We start from the raw sequence: 21,344 nt of genomic DNA on the forward strand, positions 1-21,344 counted from the left end.
AAACTGAGGTGCAGACGGGATTGTCTGCTGTAGCATCATCTGGGAAACTTGTTAAACTACAGATTCTTCGGCCCAGACCCAGACCCAGTGAACCCAAACCTGTGAGGATTAGCCCAGAGTTTATTGTTTAACGAGCGACCTGGGTGATCCTCATGCAGAGCCAGGTTTAGGAACTGCTGCTACCCATTCAAGGCTTAGCGCTTGATCACCTCCAGCAGTGGGGAACTCATTTCGTCTCGAGCAGCCCTTTCCATAGTTGGATGGCTCTGCTTGCTAAAAACTTTGTCCTTATGCTGAGCGGGAATCTGCCTCCTTGGTCACTTTCACCCAAACAAAGGCCCACTAGGGTTTTTTTCCCCTCATTTAGACTCAGATCCAGGTTTTTCTTTTCATTTAGCTTCATACCATTAAGATGCCCCAAAGAGTTACTGCCTGTGCCTTGAAATGACGTGCACAGAGTTCCCACCCAGGCCCTGCAAGTGTCTGGTGCTGTGACTCCCATATAAATTAGATCCTGATTTACGTGTGCGAGAGGACACCAGCCAAAATGATCCCATGGGGAGGTGTGGTTCATTGAAATAAATCTGAAATTAAATTATCCTCAAGAAAATTACAGTCTGGCTGCCTTTGGCAGCAGCATAATGTATATATTTCATTAAATATTAAAGTTTAATTTTGCTTTTGTGTATATGTTTGCATTGGGCTGTGCCCCTGATCCTGGGAGCCATTGTGATAGGCAAAGTCTTAGCGAAGACACAGAATACCGAAGCTGACAGGGCCTGGTCCTCCTGGACCATTGTACAGATGCAGAGACAGAGGCCCAGATGTGTCAAGTGATTTACTCTGGGTCACAGATATCAGGTAAGTAGCGGGAGGGTTAGAATCCAATTTTCGAGCTCTTTACTTCAGTATTACAAGTTGCATTGCCACTATGTTCTGCAGACCGAGCCTGCTCTCCCCGGCACCCCTATCTTCAAGAGAGTCGGGAGCAGGCACAATTTCCGGTGCTTGAAGGAACCTGCTGTGTGATTAATCACTCTGTGGAGTTTTCAAAGCAGGCAGGCCTCTTCCTGTTGTGTGGGGTCACGGGGCCTACCTGGCCTGGCCTTTTCAGGAACTCTGTAGTTTGCAGGGGGGCTTTTGGGAATCTCACGTGTGCCTGGGTGGAAGCGTGAAAGAGGCCATGGGGCTCAGGGGCAGTGGATCCCCTGCAACCAATGTTTCAGCCCTCACCGCAGGGAGAGTAGAGAAATCTTGCTCCCTGTCTCCTGGGGTGAGGTTCCAAGAAGCTTCATTTGTTGCTCAAAGCCCACATCGTCGAGGGGATTGTAGGGGTTAGAGACAGCGCAGGGTTGCGAGAGGCCTAAGAGATTATCTAGTCCTGTATATTTTGGGCCCAAGTGCTTGGAATAAGGTTTTCAAAGCGAGGAGGGGAAGGGCCCCGATTCAACGGTCTTATAGTCTGGGTGAAATTTTATTTCTTAAACATGTTCACTGCTAAGTAAGTAAGTAAATAAATAAACGACTCAGGAGATAAGCAAATAAATAAATCACTAGCATTGGACAGAGAATTGAGTCAGAGCAGCTAGCTGGGTTAAAGTCCCCAGTCTTGGCAGTGTGACTTGGGAAAGTCACTTAACAGCTCTACTTAGCATATTTGTGGGGTCATTCGTTCATTCATTGATTTATGACAGGCTTATTGAGGGCCTTCTTTGTGCCAAACACAGTGGTATGCACAAAGGATAACTAACACATGAACCCTGGATGCACCCACGTTCAGCAAACCAGCAAGACCAAGGCACTTCTACTCAGGCTGGAGTTCCAAGCGATCCCACCAGGGGGCGCAGTGGGATGGAATTCCTGAAAACTGCTGCGGATGCAACCGGGTGGTCAGTTCTCTGATGTGTTTGATTTGGCCAATGGTGTTTCAAAGGTGTGATTTAGCTGCGAACTTGGAAGATTTCACATAAATCCCCAGACTTAAGTCTTATCTTGGAAGGTCCGCTGCCCAGGGCCTGCATTCCTACCTGGCAGCTCTGGGCAGGAGCTGAGAAGTGGCAGCCCTTAGAGGGGCCTGTGCTTTCTGGTTTTCTCTGCTTATCCCCAACCCGCTTCAATCATGTACCATATCTGCCGGGCCCCTCTGGGTGTTTGGGGTGTTTGAGATTGTGACCCTGGTGAAGGGCTTGGGTGCCGACTTACCTGTCCTTTAGGGAAGAAAGGTTATGCTAATGATCCTGGAGGATAACAGCCTCAGGAGCAAGGCACCTTGAGGTAAACAGGGGTGGGAGGTGGGCCCCCAAACAAACCTCAGTGCATTTCCCAGACTGTTTTCTGTTTGCAGAGCGCTCTGAGAAGGGGACTTAGAAGGTGGGGGACAGAGTGAGCAGATACTAGGAAGCCATTACCAGCTGTCGCATCCCTTGTTTGATCTTGGACTTGAGCCAAAAGGAACAGTGAGGAAGGGCATCTGGAATCAAGAATTGATTAGGAGGTTGGCTGTGGGTCTTTGAAATAAGATTTTTGCAGGGGTGCTGGGAGGAAGGTCAGGGTCACAGACTCCCAAGGAGGTCCTTAAGACTGTGCCTGCAGAAAACCTGGCCAGCAGTTAGAGATGGTTAGAGCCTCCTAAGGCATCAGTGGACAAAGGGAACTGGTCCACTCTTGATGTAAGACATTAAGATCTCATAGGATTGTGAGCTGAAAGAAACTTCTCAAATCACTTCAGTTATGGTTTGTAAACTGGCTACCCACAGGGCATATCTGGCTCCCAAACGTGTTTTGTTTGAATTTACATGTTTTAGGATTCAAGAAGTTTCACGTAAATCTTGATTTCTGGCTCTCCTTGGACTTTTGGATGGTCTGGCAGCACGGGACCCACATTCCTGTAGGGTAACTACGCGCTGGGGCTCAGGAGGGGCCGCCCACTTTCGAGGGGACTGCTCCTCTATTTCTCCATGGTCTCTCCCTATCGCCTTATTAGGCATTTGAGATTGAGACTCTGATTAGGCAAGAGAGTTCCAAAATTATTTGTTAATCCAGGGGAAGCTTTCAGTGGATGAATGGTAGTTGGAAGCTTCTCATGTAAGACGAATACAAGTGCAGCTGCTTGGGGGAGAAGCAAGGGTGGGCTTGCTCATCCCGTCCTCTGTTTCTCCCTTTTGGGACACAGGGTAAAAGCCCCAGAACTCCATGAAGCATAGTTTAAAAACCACAGAATCAGCCAACTCCGTGCCTGCAGAGAAGAGGAGACTGAGGCCCGGTGAAAGCAAGAGGCTTATCTAAGCTCAGAGAGTAATTTTGTGCCTGAAGCAAAACTTAAACCCATTTTTCCACATTCCACATTAATCTTTTGTCCATTATACCGGCGCTAAGCAAGTAAGTTTAATTCACGTACTGACTCTGGTAACCAGAGATACTGTTGAGTTGGGCTCTCCGAGCCTTTGTTTGGTCTCGGTGAATTGACTAACAGTATCTGCCTGGGGTAGAGGAAAGAGTCATGGAATTCATACCCTGTATATACCATCTGCATACAATTCCATGCAGCTCGCTGCCACAATCTAGGAAAGCAGATCCCTGGGGCTCTGAAAGGCAAGTTTATCTACCTTTAAAATTGGGCCTGATCCTGGCATCGTATCCAGAGGTCCTCCCCATTAGCTTATCCAGGAAATCCGAGGGTGACATAGGCTTGGATGCAGAACGGGCAGCTTCAGCCTCCTTAGAAGCAGCAAGGCTAAGAAAGGAGAGAGAAAGCAGAGGGTTAATGACGGCCCTTTCTCACACTGTGATCAGATCCCAGTCTTGCTCAGCCCCTGTTGCTTACCCAACCATAAGAGCCGCTAGAGAAATAGGTAATAGGAGTCCTTAAAGAGGTAAGGCCCTCGATACCTTGTTTACCCAGCCTAAGTATTAGCCAGCGTGGGATCCTGGCAGGCAGCCGAGTGTCTGACTGATGCTGAAAAGCTGCTGACTCTTTTAAGGCTGCATCTCTAAGGTTTAGGGCAGTCACACTTGGCTGCTGGTTTCCCTGGGAGAGGAGATTGAAGGGTTAACCTCCCACTAGGCCCAGCCCTGTGCTTTGGGTGCCTGCACTTTCATAGGTCCGTGGAACAGTGCAGCCAGAAAGAATGTTAGAGATCAAATAGTCCAGCCTTTCCCCAAAGTTTCTCTTCAGAATCAGTTACTAATTTTCTAAAAAAAGATGCCAAAGTCAAATGCATTTGGGAACACAAATTGAATCATGCGTCTTTACCTCGGGTGTTCTCAGAACCTGCAACAAGCCTAGATCCTGTACTTATGGGACTATCTCATATACTTTCAAAAATGCTCAGTTGGGAAAACTGAGACACAGCTAGTGAGGGAACTGACATAGGTCCCAGAGTCAATCAGTGGCAGCTTGCCTCAGTGTATCAGAGTTGGGGGATTTGAAATCCGACTGCTGGGGATGCTACACATTGTTTCTGTCACCCCTCCCCCCCCACTCCCCCCAACAAAGTAGTTTTAGGTCTTCATTCATGCCACAGTAAGAAGTACTGATGTCTGAGAACAGCGGCCCTTCCCCTGCCACACTCAGAGGCATGCAGATTCTTAGAACCGTCAAGACTGGAAGCTTAAGGGTTGAGGATCAATTATTTCTGTTGCTTTGGGCAACTGAGCTTCCCTGTCCTGAAATTATACCCAGGAGATAGCTGGAAGCTAGTGCAGCCCCGCTGTGCGTGCTGTAGGGCTGGTACGTTGGAGGAAGTGCATGTATAGAGATGCCTGTGTGTGTCGCATAAAATGAGAGCTTCTGTCACCTAGCCAAGCAGGACGTCGTGTCCCCCAAGGGTTTGTACTGCCTCTCTTGTTCTTTGCCTCGGTTCCTTTTCTGATCTCAGAGTTGTAACTGTTTAAGTGATCCCCTCTAATAGGTGGCTCTCAAATCTCTCCACCCTGGCCTCTCCCTTAAGCCCCCTTTCTTCATTTGCAAACGCCCGAGGGGGGGCGTGTCCGTCTCGATGTCCTGCCAGGCCTCAAGTTCATTCCAAACCAAATGCCGCAGCTTCCTTCCCAAACTTGTTTCTCCAGACCACAGATGCCCAGGTGGCACCGATGTTGTCTTCCCCTTCTCTAGGACTAGACGCTTCAGAGCCGTCTAGTCTCTGTGTCCCCTCTCCTCTCGCGTCCCCTCACTCAAGGGGGCCTTTCCTGTCTTGCACATGTCATGGCCATGCTACCTTGTCAGGTAGTTACTTGTGTTTGTGTTCCGAGACCAGCAATCATGGTGGTTGTATTTATTGTTTGTTTATTTAATCTCCTACTGTGTCTACCACGGTGTGTCTCCCACATAATGTGCTCAGTAATTGCACAGTGAATGAACGAATGAATAATAGGCTACTTTAATTAATCAAATGTCCTGGTTAGTAGAAGTATTCATAAATATACATGCATGGACTAACGATTTTAAAATAATTAGACCATTATACCCACTAATGAAAAATAGTGAAAATAATCTGTTATTCCTTTGAAGGTTCAGAGGTATTCCAGGATGATTTAGACACTCATGCTTAGCAATCTGAACATTCCTTATTTACATCCTGAAGGGCTCGTTTTGATGAACAGAATGAGGGACAAATGCATTATCCTGTTTTTGTAGGTGTGAATATGGATATTTGTGAGTTTGTGTGATGTGGGTAGGTTTCTAGGTGTGATGTGTATGCATGTTATGTGAATAAATGGATGGATGTGTATGGATGTGTGTGGGGACTAGAGCATGCATGGGGGCATCTGTGGATGTACAGTGGATTGTGTTACAGAGATTCGGATATGCAAAAATGTGAAGATCTGTGTTCCTGTCAAAATGTGTTGTTAAGCGTGGTATTTAGTGTGGGCATTTTTGTGTGTACATGTGGCATGTATGTGGACATGGGGTATAGAGTGTGAAAGTGTCAAATGCTTTCGTGGCTGTATGTATGCGGTGGGTATATTACGTGTGTGTTACTGAAACGTACTGTCACATGTAATGGAGAATACTTCAAAAAGAGTGGAAAGAACAGGTGATTTGGAATCAATCCTGTCTCAGTCATTTACTAGCTGTGTGACCATGGGAAAATTACCTAACCTCTCTGAACTTTAGTTGCCTGATATGTCAAAGAAGTTTTGCACAAGTAGTAACTGAGATAGCACAGGTAACAAACGCCAAGGATGGTTCGCCGTGTGTGTGTGTGTGTGTGTGTGTGTGTGCATGTGTGTGTGTGTGTAGCAGTTGAGATTCAGGCTGGAAGTTCTTCTGGTCTCACTGCTGCTTTCAGCTGCACCATAGTCCCCACATGACGGGGAAGTCCTGCCAGATGCCTTCCATGGCCCACGGTTGGTACCACAGTCCCAGCCTTTTCTCCATTCAGCACCACACCCATGGCCGCTGTGTGGCTCTGGTGTGGCAAAGGGGACCACAGGCACGCAACTGGTGATTTATGACTTTGCTGCTGCTATGATTCACATCTCAAACCACTCTGGAGTGGCAGTTATGAAGCTTTCATAAGCTCCTGTTCTCTCTAAGCCCCTCCTCTCAGATAATAAGATTTGGGAACGTGGTACTCCCTCCCAGCAATTACTACAGCACAGCCATCTCTGGCCCTTAGGCCTCTTTAATAAGCCTGAATCCCATTAGGCAGTACAGTGAGAGAATGAATTCACCCCAAATTATCTGCTGCCCTTTGCTATTAACAAAATATGCCATTTAATATCTGAATACTCCACAAAGCTGAAGCGTCCTCTGGTTATTCTAGCTCACACATCTGCAGCAAGGTGTTTACAGTCTGATCACCTGGCCATTGCCTCACTAACAACCCTTGCATGGGGATCTGAATTGATGGGAATGGAGACTCCGAGAGGTTAAGTAACTGGCCTCAGATCACACAGCACTTTAATGAAAGGATTAGAACTCAAATTTTCACGTCCTGCCTCATCCAAATGCTACAATGTATAGGAAAAAACTTTTATAACTTGTGAAGGGTATAGGTCATGATAGTAGCTATTATTACTACTTGTTTGTGAAGCTCGTTCTATTGTTATCCAAGAAAATCAAAACATGTATCCGACTGCCGGCAATCCCGACATACACAACTCTGAATTTACCACATTTAAAAATGGGGAAGAAGTAGTTGTGACTTGTCGAATGGTCCTCTGTTTTGTCAGGTGATTCACAGCAGAATTCTTGGAAATTTTGAGATTCTCTAGTCTAGCCTCTCCCACGTAACATGGACCAGTGGTTTCTTGGATATCATGTTCACAATTTTCGCCCTGTTTCTTGTACCACTTCTACTATTAGTCACTTAAAAGTTTTCATTGAATTGTCTCACTTCTTTAAAAAAAAGAAACTTACTTCACTCTTCACAAACGAAAAACCAGTATTACTTGCCATAATAGAGGACAGCCATAACAGTGAGTACAGTGAAAACCAAACAGAAAGAGAAGTGTTTAAAAATCCTAGTTATATACTGTTTCTGGCTGAAGTCCCAAGCCTGAGGCCTCCCCTCAGTTCCAAAGGAAGATCAGCTACTGTAGGAAAGGTGTTAGAGACATAGTAACACCTAACTGAGACTTTTCTTCCCGAGATAATGAGAAGGACTGAAATAATCGTTCTATGTTATTATGTGTTGAACGACCTAAAATCATCCCCCCATCCCTTACTGCCCTAGTCCAAAATTTCTCTAATTCTTTTTCAGATAAATCCTCCATTTGAATGTCAAAATAGCCATGCCTTTCTACTTGATGATCATTGTACATTTCTGGCTATATTTAGACAGCACATTTTGCACAGAATTATTTCTAGGGCCCTCTCAAGTAAATCTGTGCTTTGCACCTTTGTGCAGAGAAAATATGCATCCAGGGGCCCTTCATGCACATTTGGAGCCACTGCCTCTGGTGAGCTGAAGACTTTGCTTATACACAGTAAGGTACTGGGCACAGAAGCTGGGAATGAGTCCGAGAAATGAAACGCGTGATTGTTAGGATTTGCTGACCCTATAAAAGTATTTGGAAATGATGCAAATTGTTTCAGGGATTACTGAAATGTAATGTGGTGAATCAGACTTGATTTAGACAGATTTGATTACTAGTCATTTTCAGAAGGACCGTAAGGTCTCCCGGGACCAAGCATTGTGTCCCTCGCTGAGAGGGCTTATGGCGATGGCTGCACTGACTGGACAGAGCCTTGAACTGTCTGTCGCCTTTAAGTGGGGGCATTTGTCACACTAGGAGACTTTGGCACTTAAAGGACCATCAGCTTTCACTCCTAATGACAGAGACTGTGGAAAAGTCCAGGGGCCGGTTCCACAGTGGCACTGGTGGCAAGGTGACAGGGTGCAGTGGGAGCTTCGAGACCTTCGGTGAATCACTTCCCTTTTCAGCTTTCAGTTTCCCAAGCTCTGAAATGAAGGGATTAGAATAATCTCTAAGAGTCCTTCTGGCTCTACACCATCATTCTAGTAACTGTTAATATTCCCTCTCCTGTTTTTTTTTTCTTCTTTACGCATCTGGTCTTGGGACCTGAATTTGTCTGGACCCCTTTGGGGAAATATGATTGTGTTCATGTCTTGCTTCCTCCCCACGCAGTCTCCACATTTCTCTCCAGTGGAACTGCTCATTTCTCAGGGATTTGCTGGAAGACCGGCCAGATCAATGCTCAGATTCTCATTCTCTAGTTGCAGCATCGTTTGGAAATAGGGAATCAATATGCAGCTGTCAATCTGAATTTCAAATGAGCTGGGGTTGGCAGTGAGGCTGGGGAGAAACAGTTTCAGTTAGACCCTTCGTGGCACCACGCACCCGAGGACCACTCTGGGTTAGCAGTGGGGGTCCCCCCAGCAGGCTCCATGTCCCGAGTTCACCATGGGCAGAGAAGTCAGGAGGTCAGGGGTGGCAACAAGGGAGGAAGGACGAGGTGAGGGGCAGAAGAGGGACTCCGAGGCTGAGGATAGCCAAGGGAGGGATGCATAGGGCTGGGGGAGGGAGTCGGAGGTGCAGAGTGAGAAGAGAAGGGAGGTGGGAAGGAGAGAGGAAGAGACAAGTGGAGGTGTCTGAGGTGTGGCCAGTACTATAACCGAGGAAGTCTGTGAGCACAGAGGACCGGCACCCAACTGCGCTTGGTGGGAGTGGGGTGGTTTCCAAGAAGCTTTGTGGAGAAAGTGGCTTTTACAGTAAAACTTGAAGGTTGGGTATGGAATTGGCCTGGAAGAAATAGGGAAGGAGAGTGTTTTGAGTAGAAGGAACAGCATGTGTAAAGTCTAGAGGTGAGTGAGGACTTGGAGAATTAAGAGGAGTTTAGTGTGCGTGTGAGGAAGTGAAGGGGGAGTGAAGGAGAGAGAGAAAAAGGGAGAGAAGGAGAGAGAGAGAAAGGACAAAGATGAGAGATGAGGATGGAACACTGAGTCTGCAAGGTTGGGAGTAGCCAGGGTTTGACCCCCTGTTCTATGTCCATATGGTGCATCTGAAAGTTAATGAAGATCGTCCCTCCTCAGTGCCTTTACAGGAAGAATAATCCATCTGGATTTCTCAGCTGTTCTCTGGTTAAATTGACTGGTGGCCTGGCCAAGCTTGGGAAATGCACTCTCCAAAGACACCTCCAAATGGTGTGTGTCCAACTTGGTTTCCAGGCAGTGTGTCCTCTGACTTGGGCCAGAACATCCCCTTTGCCTTGGCAGGGAGGTAATCTAATGAGCTGGTATTTATTCCGTGCAGAAAGTATTATACCAAGTCAACTAGTTGGATATTGTTTGAAGGTCTCTTCTTCCATGAGCATTTACTTAAGACACAGTTATAAAGGTCACTGTGGAATAGAGGGAAAAACATAAAAGTTGGGCTGGGAAACCGGGACATAGTCTCGGCTCTGTATCTAACTTTCTCTCTGGTCATGGGCTAATTCTTTTTCTTTTCTTAGATGGTTCCCAGTTTCTTCATCTGTGAAATGGAAGTTTTGGATTAGATCAGGCATGGTAAACAGTTTTACTTTAAGTGATTGCTCAAAGATGGTTTCTGGGGCCTGACCCAGCTGGGAAGGGTAGCAGGATGGATTATCAGTCTCTTTCAAGGGACTAGATTGTGGAGTAGGGGGCTCCTCTGATTTCCAGGGGTCCTCTTGCTCTACAGTCCTCTCATCCTTTTAATTTATTACACACCCACTGTCTGAATAAGGCACTGTGGAGAAGAGGCAGATCAATATGTCACTGCCCACAGACAAGGCCCTCCATGTGGACCGGGTTTGTGTCTGTCTCATTCAGTGCCTGGCAGGTAGTAGCAATCAATGATCGTATCTTCTTTTTTTCTTGGCCGTGCAGTGAGGCTTGTGGCATTTTAGTTCCCCGACCAGGGACTGAACCCAGGCCCTCAGCAGTGAAAGCACGGAGTCCTAACCACTGGCCCGCCAGGGAATTCCCAATGATCATTTGTTGATGAATAGCTTTTGTCCTCTTATTGTTTATAGTTCAGCAGATAGACTAGGCTAGGTATGTATAAACAATCATAAGAGGTTGCCACCTAGCCTAGGGGCATAATTGGGGTGCCATAGTGCTTCAGAGGAGGAAGGCAGTATTTGGGGGCAGGTGGGGACAGGAATCAGAATTTTTCTGAGTTTTATGAATTTTTGCCTCTGTGCACTGTTGGAAAGACCTGACATTTGTCAATGTCCAAATTGTGTATTTTGGGGGAGAAAGCTTTCTTCTCTCTGTAGGCTGTCCTTGGAAAGGAATGGAGAGATGGTGGGAGGGCTGGGTGTCCTAGACTCCTGGGAAGGAGTGGGGCTGAGTGAGGCTGGCGCTCTCTGGCCTTATGGGCTGAACCAGTTTCCTGTCCGTGGCTCTGACACCGGGAGCTTGGGCCTTGCTGGTCACCGTCAGCTTTGCCTGGGTTGCATCCTCAGGTCAACAGCTGGCTTCCCCTGGCCAGCTGTGCAATTCTGATTTTATTTGATTGCAGTAAGGGGCTTAGGCTGGCCCGGGAGTGCTTGACATTTTATTAGTCTCACTTCATGATCTGCTAAGCACCCCTGGGAGCAGAATGTCACAGTTGGCATGCCATGAGCCCACTTCTCCCCAAGGTCTTGTGGAACAAGACACCCTTCTCCCTTCCTGTCCCACCTCCTACAGCTGTTATCTGCCTCTTTTAAGGAACCGTTATCTGGGTAAGAAGCACAAGTATTTGAACATGATTCTCTCTGCAGTAAGATAAAATCTTGGATCTTTGGAGCTGAAAGGAACCTTGAGATTCCATCTGGTTCTTCCCCTGCCCCTAGGGAAGTCTGATTCTCTAGGGATGTCTCTTATTCCTTATCATTGTTTCCAGTGTGTTCTTCTCCATAGCCTTCCCTCCACAAACTCTTCTGCTTTATTTAAGTATCCCCACGAACCAGGGTGAGACAAATGAGGCTCCTGGCAAAATTTAAGGAGGCGCTCACCCTCAGGGTTGTGTACGTTCCAACCCTGCACTTGCGGAGACCTGAGAGTGAGCGCCTCCTTAAACTTTGTGCCCTGAGTGACTCACTTGCTTCACCCCAGTCCTGGTCCTCCTAGAGCATCATAGCTCCTTAAACCCAGTCTATCTAGGGTAGAGTTTCCTGTAGATAATCAAGTGTGTTCTGGAGAGGGAGTGTCTACCGCTCACAGCATCTCATTTTATTTTCAGAAAGCTTCGTTTTAATTTTTCTTGTCCAGTGGCAAAAAACAACATTACATATTTTATCACAGTTTATCCTTTCAACAACCTGAGAGGTAGGGATGTCTGTCTCCATTTTACAGATAAGAAGATTAAGGCTTAAGGAACATGTGGCTTGGTTGTCTAACTCTGGTGTACCGCACTGCATTTGCTTAAACTATGTTGATCTTTTCTCTTTTCTCACTTCCCTTCCTCTTACCCCTGTGCATGTTTCAAGGCTGGAATCATGGCAGCCCTTGGTGTATTCTGGTTCAAGCTCAACCTTCAGCTCTCTAACCTTCCTTTCCCCCAAATTGGGGCAATCAGGTGTTATGTAGACAAGACCCCGAGGGCATGACTTAGGCAAGCTTCTTCCGTGTGGTTTTCATGAAGTACAGAGCCTGGCACATGGTCAGGGCTCAGTAAATATTTGTTAAATGGATGATTATACACCTGGCACTTCAGAGGAAGTGGAATTTAGCTGTGCGGGTACTTGGGATCAATGATGTGATTTGACTGGAGTCAAAAAGCCCTGAAATCTTTAATCAGTCCCTGGGGAAAACCCTGATGTCCTCTGGGAAAATCCAAGGCAAGAAAATAGAAGAAGCCATCCCATTTTCTTTTAGGAGCATCTACAGCCCTCCCACAGAATGACTCAGATCAGTGTCCAAGGTCAAACCTATGTCTGTGCATATCTCCTCCCTTAGGTCACTAATTATAATTCTACAACAACCATCTCACTTTGCCCTGACTGTCCCTGTGTATCTCACTTAGGGAAGTTTTCCTGTGCCTCTGACCTTCAGTGTCATTCTGCAATCTGGTTCCATGGTTAAAGAATTCTTGGCTTAGGGCTGTGGGCATAAAGTAGCCTCCCAGATGAGTTACAATGAGAGGAATTCGGGGCTTGGGGGGGTGGATTCCTCAGAGGCTTGAGTGCTGAAGAACAGGCCTGTGGGGCTTACTCTGCCTGAGTCTAAGCTCTTATCAGGCCTTGGGTAATCAGCATGCATCCTACAAATCGGACAGGAGAGCAAATGGCTCTCATTACCTTCAATGCAGTTTTCTTTTTAATCAGATAAATCTCCCTGGAAAAGTATGTCTTTGCAGAGAATGGAGCTCAGGGATTCTAGACAAAAAGTTTTGGGAAAAAAGATTGCATTGATCAGCAGGTAATGGTCATTTGATGTTGCAAAGACCCAGGAGTATAAATATTGAGGAGAAATAGTAATATGATAAAAACAGATAAAGACGTGATATTAGCTAATGATAGTAATAGCTACTACTTACTAAGTACTTACTATGTGCTGGGTCCTTTACATATGTTACCGTATTTAATCTTCTCAACAATCCTATGATGATGACGGCATTACCTCCTTTTTGTGGATGGGGAAACTGATGCTTGCATTTTCAGAAATTTAGCAGAGGTTGTAGAGCTTATAAGTGTCAGAGCCCAACAGTCTGCTGGTCTCTAAAGCCCACACTACTCTGTTGACTCTCCCAAATGATAGAGATTTGCAGAGTCCCTCTGAGGAACTGCTCTTGTTTATAATAGAAATGTTTGTATGATTCTTTGGAAATATGAGTGAGAATTCATGGAGCTCTGGGAATTGGAAATTATGGATTGAGAAGAATATGTTATTTGTGTGAAAGTGTGATCACTTTCACACAAATAACACTTTCGGTTTACTTGGCACTTCCAATTCATTTGATGCCACCCCCATGACAGCATCTCCATGTACAGGTGATGACATTGAGGATCAACCGAAAGGTTAAGAGACCTTCTCAGAGTCTCAGATGGCAGAGACCTAACATGACCAGGGTCTGGGGCATCTTCTGCTTGACTATTTGGCCAGTCCCAAAAGACGGGAAGGGGATGGATAAACCCTTCTTGACGATTTATTAAATTGTCACTCAGAATTTCTCTGTAGTCCACTTGTCTTTCATTTTATTTTTCTCTGTCTCAGTTTCACCCATCTTTAAAATACCACCTGCCTTTATCAACTGCAAGTGTCATTTGAATGGCAAAAAGCCATGGTGCTTAAAGATGCTGTGGGCATAAACTCTTTCCCTTCTTAGGTCAGTGAACTTTTTTCATTCACTAGGTACTTTGAGATAATCATCTCGTTTGAGATGGCATTAATTTATTACTTCACTTATTTACTTATTTATCTAAAATAATTAGGAAGTGCCTACTGTATGTCAGAGACTGTGCTAGGTGACTGAGCAGAATATAAATAATAAAAATATAACAGCCCTTATTGAGTGGTTATAAAGTACCAGGCCTTACACAAAGAGCTTTGTCTGCAATATTTAATCCTGAATATAATCCTTTGGGTTGGATATCATTACCCCCATTTTACTCATGAGGAAATTGAGGTTCATAGAGGTTAAATAACTTACCTAGATACACCTGACCCTGGAGTCTTCTCTTAAAAGTATCTCAGTAATAGATATGCCATAGCCCTTGTTTTCCAAGAACTCCCAAATTAATAGAGAGAGTGTGAAGACAAATAAGTACTTGAATATCTGAGCCTATTAGAAAAATATATCACTTCTCCCTCCGAGATCTATACTAGTTCAAACTTACAGCGGAAAATAAGCCAAGGTGCAATGAACCCATAGGAAATGCATCAGCAAAAGGGATCTGTTTGTCCCAGAGAAAAAAGAGGTTTTCATAAGAGTGAAGCTTGGACGTGTGTGGTCTTCAAGCATCCAAGAGACTGTGATTCAAAGGAGGATGTTGAGAAAATAGTAAATAATCTTCACTGGGCACTGAGGAAGAAATGACCTTATATTGTAGAAAAACCAACTTGGATTAAAATCTGCATCTGCCTTTAATAAACTGAGTGACTGGTCTTCAGAAAGAGAATACTTTACTGTGAGTTGAGAGGATTTAGTTGAAGTGGGTATTTGTATGTAAATACAGAGTTTTACAGAAGCACCCGGGCTCTAATAACGCTCTAAATAGCCCTCCTTGATTCCCCTGTATCCTCTAAGATAGAGAGCTGCAGCTATGCTCAGCGGGGTGGAACTTCTTTGTCTCACTCAGCAGGTTGCAACATCTTGGGGAAGAAGTGGGAAGAAGAGTCATAGAATTATGGGACCGGGACATCTTGTGCATTAAGAAAAGATGTTTTTTGAGCACCTGCTATAAATTAACGACTGTATATTAAGGCTCTGCAATGTCAGTAGGGATGATCATCTTCGTTTATAGGTGAGGAAATTGACTCAGAGATTAACTAACAATGATAGCAATGGCTACCAATGATCAAATGCTTTCTGGGTGCCATGCACAGTGCTAAGAACTTTCCCATACATGCTTTCTAATCCACCCAACCACTCTATGAGGTGGAAACCATTTTCTTCTCTAGTTTTCACTTGAGGAAACTGAGGCTTGGAAAGTTTAAATGACATAATCAAGGTAATTTGGTGGCTGAGTTGATATATGAATCTAATTGAGGTGGAATTTTGCCATATGTTTTGGAGCAGCTGTTCAAATGTGCTAATACAGCTCACTCAACTTTAATATATACATTGTTTTAAGTTCCCGCTCCTCTGTGGTTTAGTATAAGCTTCTATAAGGAATATTTACTGAGGAGTGTTGAGGAGAAGACGTGTCAGTGAAGCCGGTGGGACTCAATGAGCTGAAAGCAAGGAGGTGGACGATGAGGGAAGGACAAGGTGCCATGGCTAGGGTCCCTTCTTGATTTTAGAAGGAAGGAGGGCTAATGGTGAAAGGATGGCAAGGGTCATTACTGAGACTTCTTTTCCTTCTGGGATTTCCTTCCTTTCTACCCTGTACCTTCAGGATCCTCCAGCATGGTCACCTCCCTGTAGCTCATAGGAGGACAAAACCGGGGGCCCAAATTCCACTGCCCCCTGTTTCTTGTTGCACGGCTCAGAGGCAAATGGGACAAGCTGTGGCTGTAGAGTCAGAAGTCCTAGGTTTGGCTACTACCTGTTTCGATTCTTTCTTCTGTGATTGTGAGCATGTCCTTTAGTATATTGAAGCATCACTTTCCTCATCCATAGAGTGTAGATCCCTCCTATCCTAACTTATAAATCACTCTTTGAAATCATGTGGGACTTCCCTGGTGGTCCAGTGGTTAAGAATCCACACTTGCACTGCAGAGGGTGTGGGTTCGATCCCTGGTCGGGGAACTAAGATCCCACATGATGTGCGGTATGGCCAAGGGGGAAAAAAAAAAAAGAAATCATGTTGAAGAGAGCATAAGATACTACACAAATAAGAACTCATTTCTGGATTGAAACAGGAGCATGGTCCAGGGTTAAGCACACGAATTCTGCCAGGCTCTGCTGTTTACTAGCTGTGTGGCTTCGGACAAGTTACTTATCCTGTCCGTCTTTGTTTCTGCATCTGTAAAATGGGTAATAGTTGTTGCTGCTCACAGGGTTGTGGTGAAGAATAAATAATTCTTCTGCAGTGTTTCTTTGGTGCCTGGAACATTGTAAATGTTCAATACAATTTTTATTGATTCAGATTTTCATTGGTTGATCTAAGCTCTATGACAGGGAATGAATATATGAACTTCCAGAGGCTTCTTTGCATTTTATGCTTGAATCTACAAGGACCACCCACACTCACACCTAGAGGAGTACCACAGCACTTTCTGGTAATTCTCCTGCTCTGTTCTTAGTAATTTATCTCTTAAGTAGTAAATTAATAGAATTACTTTGACATTTCAATCAATAGGATTAAGATGATCTGATGATAACGGAGTAGTAATTGCCGCTGCACAGATGGAAACTGTCCAGTGACAAAAACTGTTCTTCACAAGCTGGCTGGCAGCCCTCAGACCAGATACTTTCAATCCTTTAAAAAATAACATTTTCCTCTGATGATAAAAGCAATGAACACACATTGGAAAAATACAATGCGGTTCAAAGAAAAAAAATAAAACCCACCTGGAAATCCCATTATCTAGATACCTACTGTTAACATATTAGTAAATTTCCTCTAGGTTTTTTTTTTTTTTTTCTCTATAGATTATAATCAGTTTTGTTTCCTGGTTTTTTAGTGAAGATTCTAAGGAGAATTTTATTTTCTCTTGTTATTAAACCTTTAGAAACACAATTTTAAATGACTGCATATGCCAGTGTGTGGCTGTATTAGCATTCATTTAGCCATCCCTCTTTGACGGCCATTTATATTATTTCCAATTTTAAGCTATTATAATCTATGCTGTGAAAAACCCCCTTGGTCACAAACCTCTGTCCATGCCCTGGAAGCAAAATTGCTGAGTCAAAGGGTATGAATATTTCTAAGGCAGAAAGACTCTACCAGTGTAAAGGGGCCCCTCCCCACCGCAGGACCAGCAGCTTGGCTCCTTTTTGAAAATGAATTCTTCACCAGGCAGAGTCTGCTAGGGGCCAGGGCTGAAGGCAGTGGTGAGTAAGTGAAAGCTGAAGAAGAGAGATGACCGCTTCTTTTTCTTTTTTCTCCTTTAACTCACATTGCCCAAGAAGCCATAGACACTGGAATGTGCTGGAGGGGAGAAGGAGAGATCTTTGTGACAGTGTAGTTCAGAAGTCCAGTGTAGCTTGGTGCCATACATTTCCTTTTCTATTAAATTGCCCTGCCTATGTCTTCTCCCTGTGTCATATTCTTTTCATCCCTGAAAGTGCATGTATATAGTAAGTATCCCATAAACGCTTGGAACGGGAGGTAATATAGCTTGGTGAACTTAAATCTGATTCTGCCACATAGCTGTGTGATCTTGGGCAAGTCACTTAACCTTTTCACATCTGTTTTATTAATTTTTTATCAGTAAAATAAGGGTAATGATAGTGCTCTTAGGATTGCTGGAGTTAAAGGAGAAAATCAAGTGTTGATGCAGTGATAGATAGAAACCACTTAGTATCTTAGCCATTATTACAAATAAAAATAAAAATAAAAATTTCTGTTCATAAGATTCAAATATTCTTCACTAAAATTTTATACCAGTCTACGTTATACCTGATGATTCTGAAGAACTTCAGAAAAACCTGAAGACTAAAAGAAGCAGGTATGGCAGGAAATACTGGATGTGGGCTGTACTTCAAATCTTGGCTAATTTATTACTTTCCATCATAGGTTCTGCATCTTAAGAGGGACATTAATAGGTTGGAGCAGGTCCAGAAAGGAACAGCTAGGCTGGTAAACAAACTTGAAATTGACCTGTAAGGAATAATTTGGCTCAGAGAAAACATAGACAGATCATTTTTAACACATCTCTGTAGGCTATCATGGGAAGAGGGACTCAAATTAGTAAAATAATATTCTTGAATATTTACTATTTGCCAGGCACTGAACTAAGCCCTTTGCAAATACTATTTATTTCTTCTTCTCCAAAAGACTATGCGAGGTACATATTTGTGTTACTATTGTCCAGCTGAAGCAAACAAGGCACAGATGGTGGAAGTTACATGGCTAGTAGGTGGTAGGGGAGGAATAGAATGAGATCTTTCTGATTCCACAGTTTAGGTACCTTCTATAGCCCATTCACTTGTTCCAAGTGACCAGGGAAGGCACATGTATCAGGCAGCCACCTCCCTCTCATATAGGGAGGTGGCTGCCTGATACATGTGAGGAAAGAATATTTTACCCATTAGAGCTACCCGGTAATAGGAGAGGCTGCCTAAGGAGATGGTGAGTTTCTTGTCTCTGGAAGTGTTCACATACAGGCTGAACTCTTAGTATCATATTGTAAGGACGAATCACCTGAGGAGTAGATTAGAATCATGAATTTGCTACTTACTTGTATGACCTTGAAAGTTGCTTAACCTCTCTGAGCCTCAGTTTCTTCATCTGTAAACTAGGAATACTTAATTCTAATTTTAGGTCTGTTGGAGGAGTAAAAGATTCAGATAAATTGCTTAGCCAAGAACCTGGTATACAGAAGTTGCTCATTATATGTTAAGTGAACAATTATCTATGGTCTTTTTAATTTATTTGTACCTGTGCTTCTCATTTTATAGGGTGGTCCTATCTATTTATTTCTTCCTTGAGGTCAGTTCCAGATTTGGAGATGTCACCTGCAGAGTGGGTATTCTAGCTCACTTCTGCAGAGGCGGGTATCTGCCAGGCTCTGTCCCCTCAGGCAAATGACAGGTTGGACTTTGGAACAGGGGCAGTGGAGTAAGCAAAAGGAAAGATGTTTGGACTGTAATGTTAAGCAACAGAATAGATATTATTGAGAGAACGAGAAATTAGAACCATTTTATTCTATTATCAATTATCAGATGGGTGTGGAAAGCCCACTGTGTGCCCAGCACCTGCCACGTGGATTAAGGGTATATTCAATCAGTTGGAAGCATTCTCTTTGTCTTCAAGGGCCTCAATGCCTGGGATGCCTCAGACAACTATGAAAAGATTGGAGAATAGGACTGAGTGTCATTCTGTGCTAAGTCCTTTGGCACAGGGCAGTTAGGGAAGGGCAGCTTAGAGGCAGGAGGTTGGAAAGAAATGACCTTGGAAGATTTCTTTCTGACCTGGGGGATTTTCTCAGTTTTATGGTTCTCAGGATTGCATCCTCGCAGGCACAGTGTGGTAATGTTGCGGTTGTAGCTCCCTTGGGCATATTTTCTAGTCATTTCCCTAGGACATCTCCCAGAACCTGGGAATATGCTAATCATTTTTGCCCATTGTCAGGAAGGGGCTGTCTTCTTTCTCAGGCCAGAGAACAAGGCAACATCCTCCCTCCTTCCACAGTTCCCTTCAGGCCCCTGTTCCTTAGACATCAGCCATGCCCCCAACCAACATCAGCCATGCCCCCAGCCAAAATCAACCATGCCTCTCACCGACATCAACCATGGCCCCCATGAATATCAGCCATGGCCCTCACCAGCATCAGCCATGGCCCCCCACAAACATCACCCATGACCCCCCACCAGCATCAGCCATGGCCCCCCACAAACATCAACCATGACCCCCCACCAGCATCAGCCACGGCCCCCACCAGCATCAGCCATGGCTCCTACCAACATCAGCCATGGCCCTCACCAATATCAGCCATGGCCCTCACCAATATCGGCCATGGCCCTCACCAATATCGGCCATGGCCCCCACCAACATCGGCCATGGCCCTCACCAATATCGGCCACGGCCCTCACCAATATCGGCCATGGCCCTCACCAATATCGGCCACGGCCCTCACCAATATCAGCCATGGCCCTCACCAACATCAGCCATGGCCCTCACCAACATCAACCATGGCCCCCACAAACATCGGCCATGGCCCTCACCAAAATCAGCCATGGCCCCCACCAGCATTGGCCATGGCCCCCACCAACATCAGCCATGGCCCTCACCAATATCAGCCATGGCCCCCACCAACATCAGCCGTGGCCCTCACCAAAATCAGCCATGGCTCTCACTGATGAGACATGGAGTTGGCTGCCTGAGAATAAAGCTTTTATTGTTGTAATTTTTGATGTGAAAGTCCTTCCTTCTCCTCTTTCAACAAAATAAGCAGATTCCACCTGCTTTGGGAGATGCCTTCCTTTTTCCTCCTCCTTTCATTATTCCTCCTTAACATTTGCTTCTTCCCACCAACATTTTTCTCCCCTTCTGGTCCTCTACCTTCTTCCTTTCCCTTCATTTGTTTCTGAATCCTAGAATGATGGAGTTGAGAGAGATCTTAAAAGTCATCTAGTACAGTCTACCCATCCATTTTACAGATGAGAATACTGTGGTCCAGGGAGGGAAAGAGACTGCCACAGTGAGTTCTTGGCTGAACCCAGAGTAGACCTGTGTTGAGTGGTCTTTCCTCTTTATTATTCTGCATGTCTCCCTCTTTTCTCCCCCTTCTTGTCTTTTCCCCCCTTTTATTTCTTGCCCAGTATTATTTCTTATTTTCTTTAGTGTCTTCATAAACCCCATGGTGATAGATGGAAAGGAAATCAGGACCTTGGGTAGCAGAACTGAGGGGAAGTGTGTCGGCAGGTTCTCCTCACCTCTCTCACTGGGAAAGGCTGTGGTTTGGAGTGAGCCTCTCAGTTTTCTTCCTCAAAGACTCTATTCCCTCTACCTGCCCCACCACATCTTTGGAGAGGTTTGTACAATGTCTTTCTGCATATGAAGACTTTGAGCTGGATTGGCAGGGTGGCCTACAGGCATCCCAGATTGGGAAGATCCCTACCTCAGTTTCCTCATCCACAAAAGGGGTATGATAACAGTGCCTACTTCATAGCGTTGCTATAAAGATTAAATAGTTAATGCATATGGCGCTTTTGGAGAAGTTCCTGGCAACCTATTGGTAGGTTCTAAATACATGTTATGTATAATATTGTTAATTATAAATATTATTATTTAGAGGAATTCCTGTCTGTCAGGCACAGGGTTGGGAGTCACAGATGTCATTCTCACATGAAAAGGGAATGGAGGGGACTTCTCTGGCAGTCCAGTGGTTAGGAATCCGTGTTCTGAGCCCACTGCAAGGGGCACGGATTCGATCCCTGGTGGGGGAACGAAGATCCCGCATGCCACGCGGTGTGGCCAAAAAAAAAAAAAAAAAAAAAAGAAGGGAATGGAAAACTATGAATGTAGCTTAAATAGACACTCGTTGGTGACCTTGTCCCTGCTGTGCTCTGCCTCCAAGTTTGATTTTGTGCCCATGCTTTCTGATATCCTCTTTTTGTTTTTGAAAAAAAACCCAAAACTACTTTCCAGCTTTCAA

The 21,344-nt window shown here is 44.8% G+C and overlaps 1 protein-coding gene across 1 annotated transcript in view; it reads right to left on the bottom strand.

The window, feature by feature from the left end:
* GLRA1 (glycine receptor alpha 1) overlaps positions 1–19,480 on the bottom strand; it is a 72,543-nt gene extending 53,063 nt beyond the window's left edge. The window contains exons 1-3 of the mRNA XM_061188987.1: positions 19,468–19,480; positions 3,824–3,839; positions 3,606–3,733 (exon numbers count right to left, since the gene is read on the bottom strand). Coding sequence (XP_061044970.1) covers positions 3,606–3,733; positions 3,824–3,839; positions 19,468–19,480 — 157 coding nt within the window. The remainder of the gene's footprint in view (positions 1–3,605; positions 3,734–3,823; positions 3,840–19,467) is intronic.
* Positions 19,481–21,344: the final 1,864 nt, after the last annotated feature.

Source organism: Eubalaena glacialis, chromosome 4 (genome assembly GCF_028564815.1).
Source record: "Eubalaena glacialis isolate mEubGla1 chromosome 4, mEubGla1.1.hap2.+ XY, whole genome shotgun sequence".
In the NCBI taxonomy this organism is placed as follows: domain Eukaryota; kingdom Metazoa; phylum Chordata; class Mammalia; order Artiodactyla; family Balaenidae; genus Eubalaena; species Eubalaena glacialis.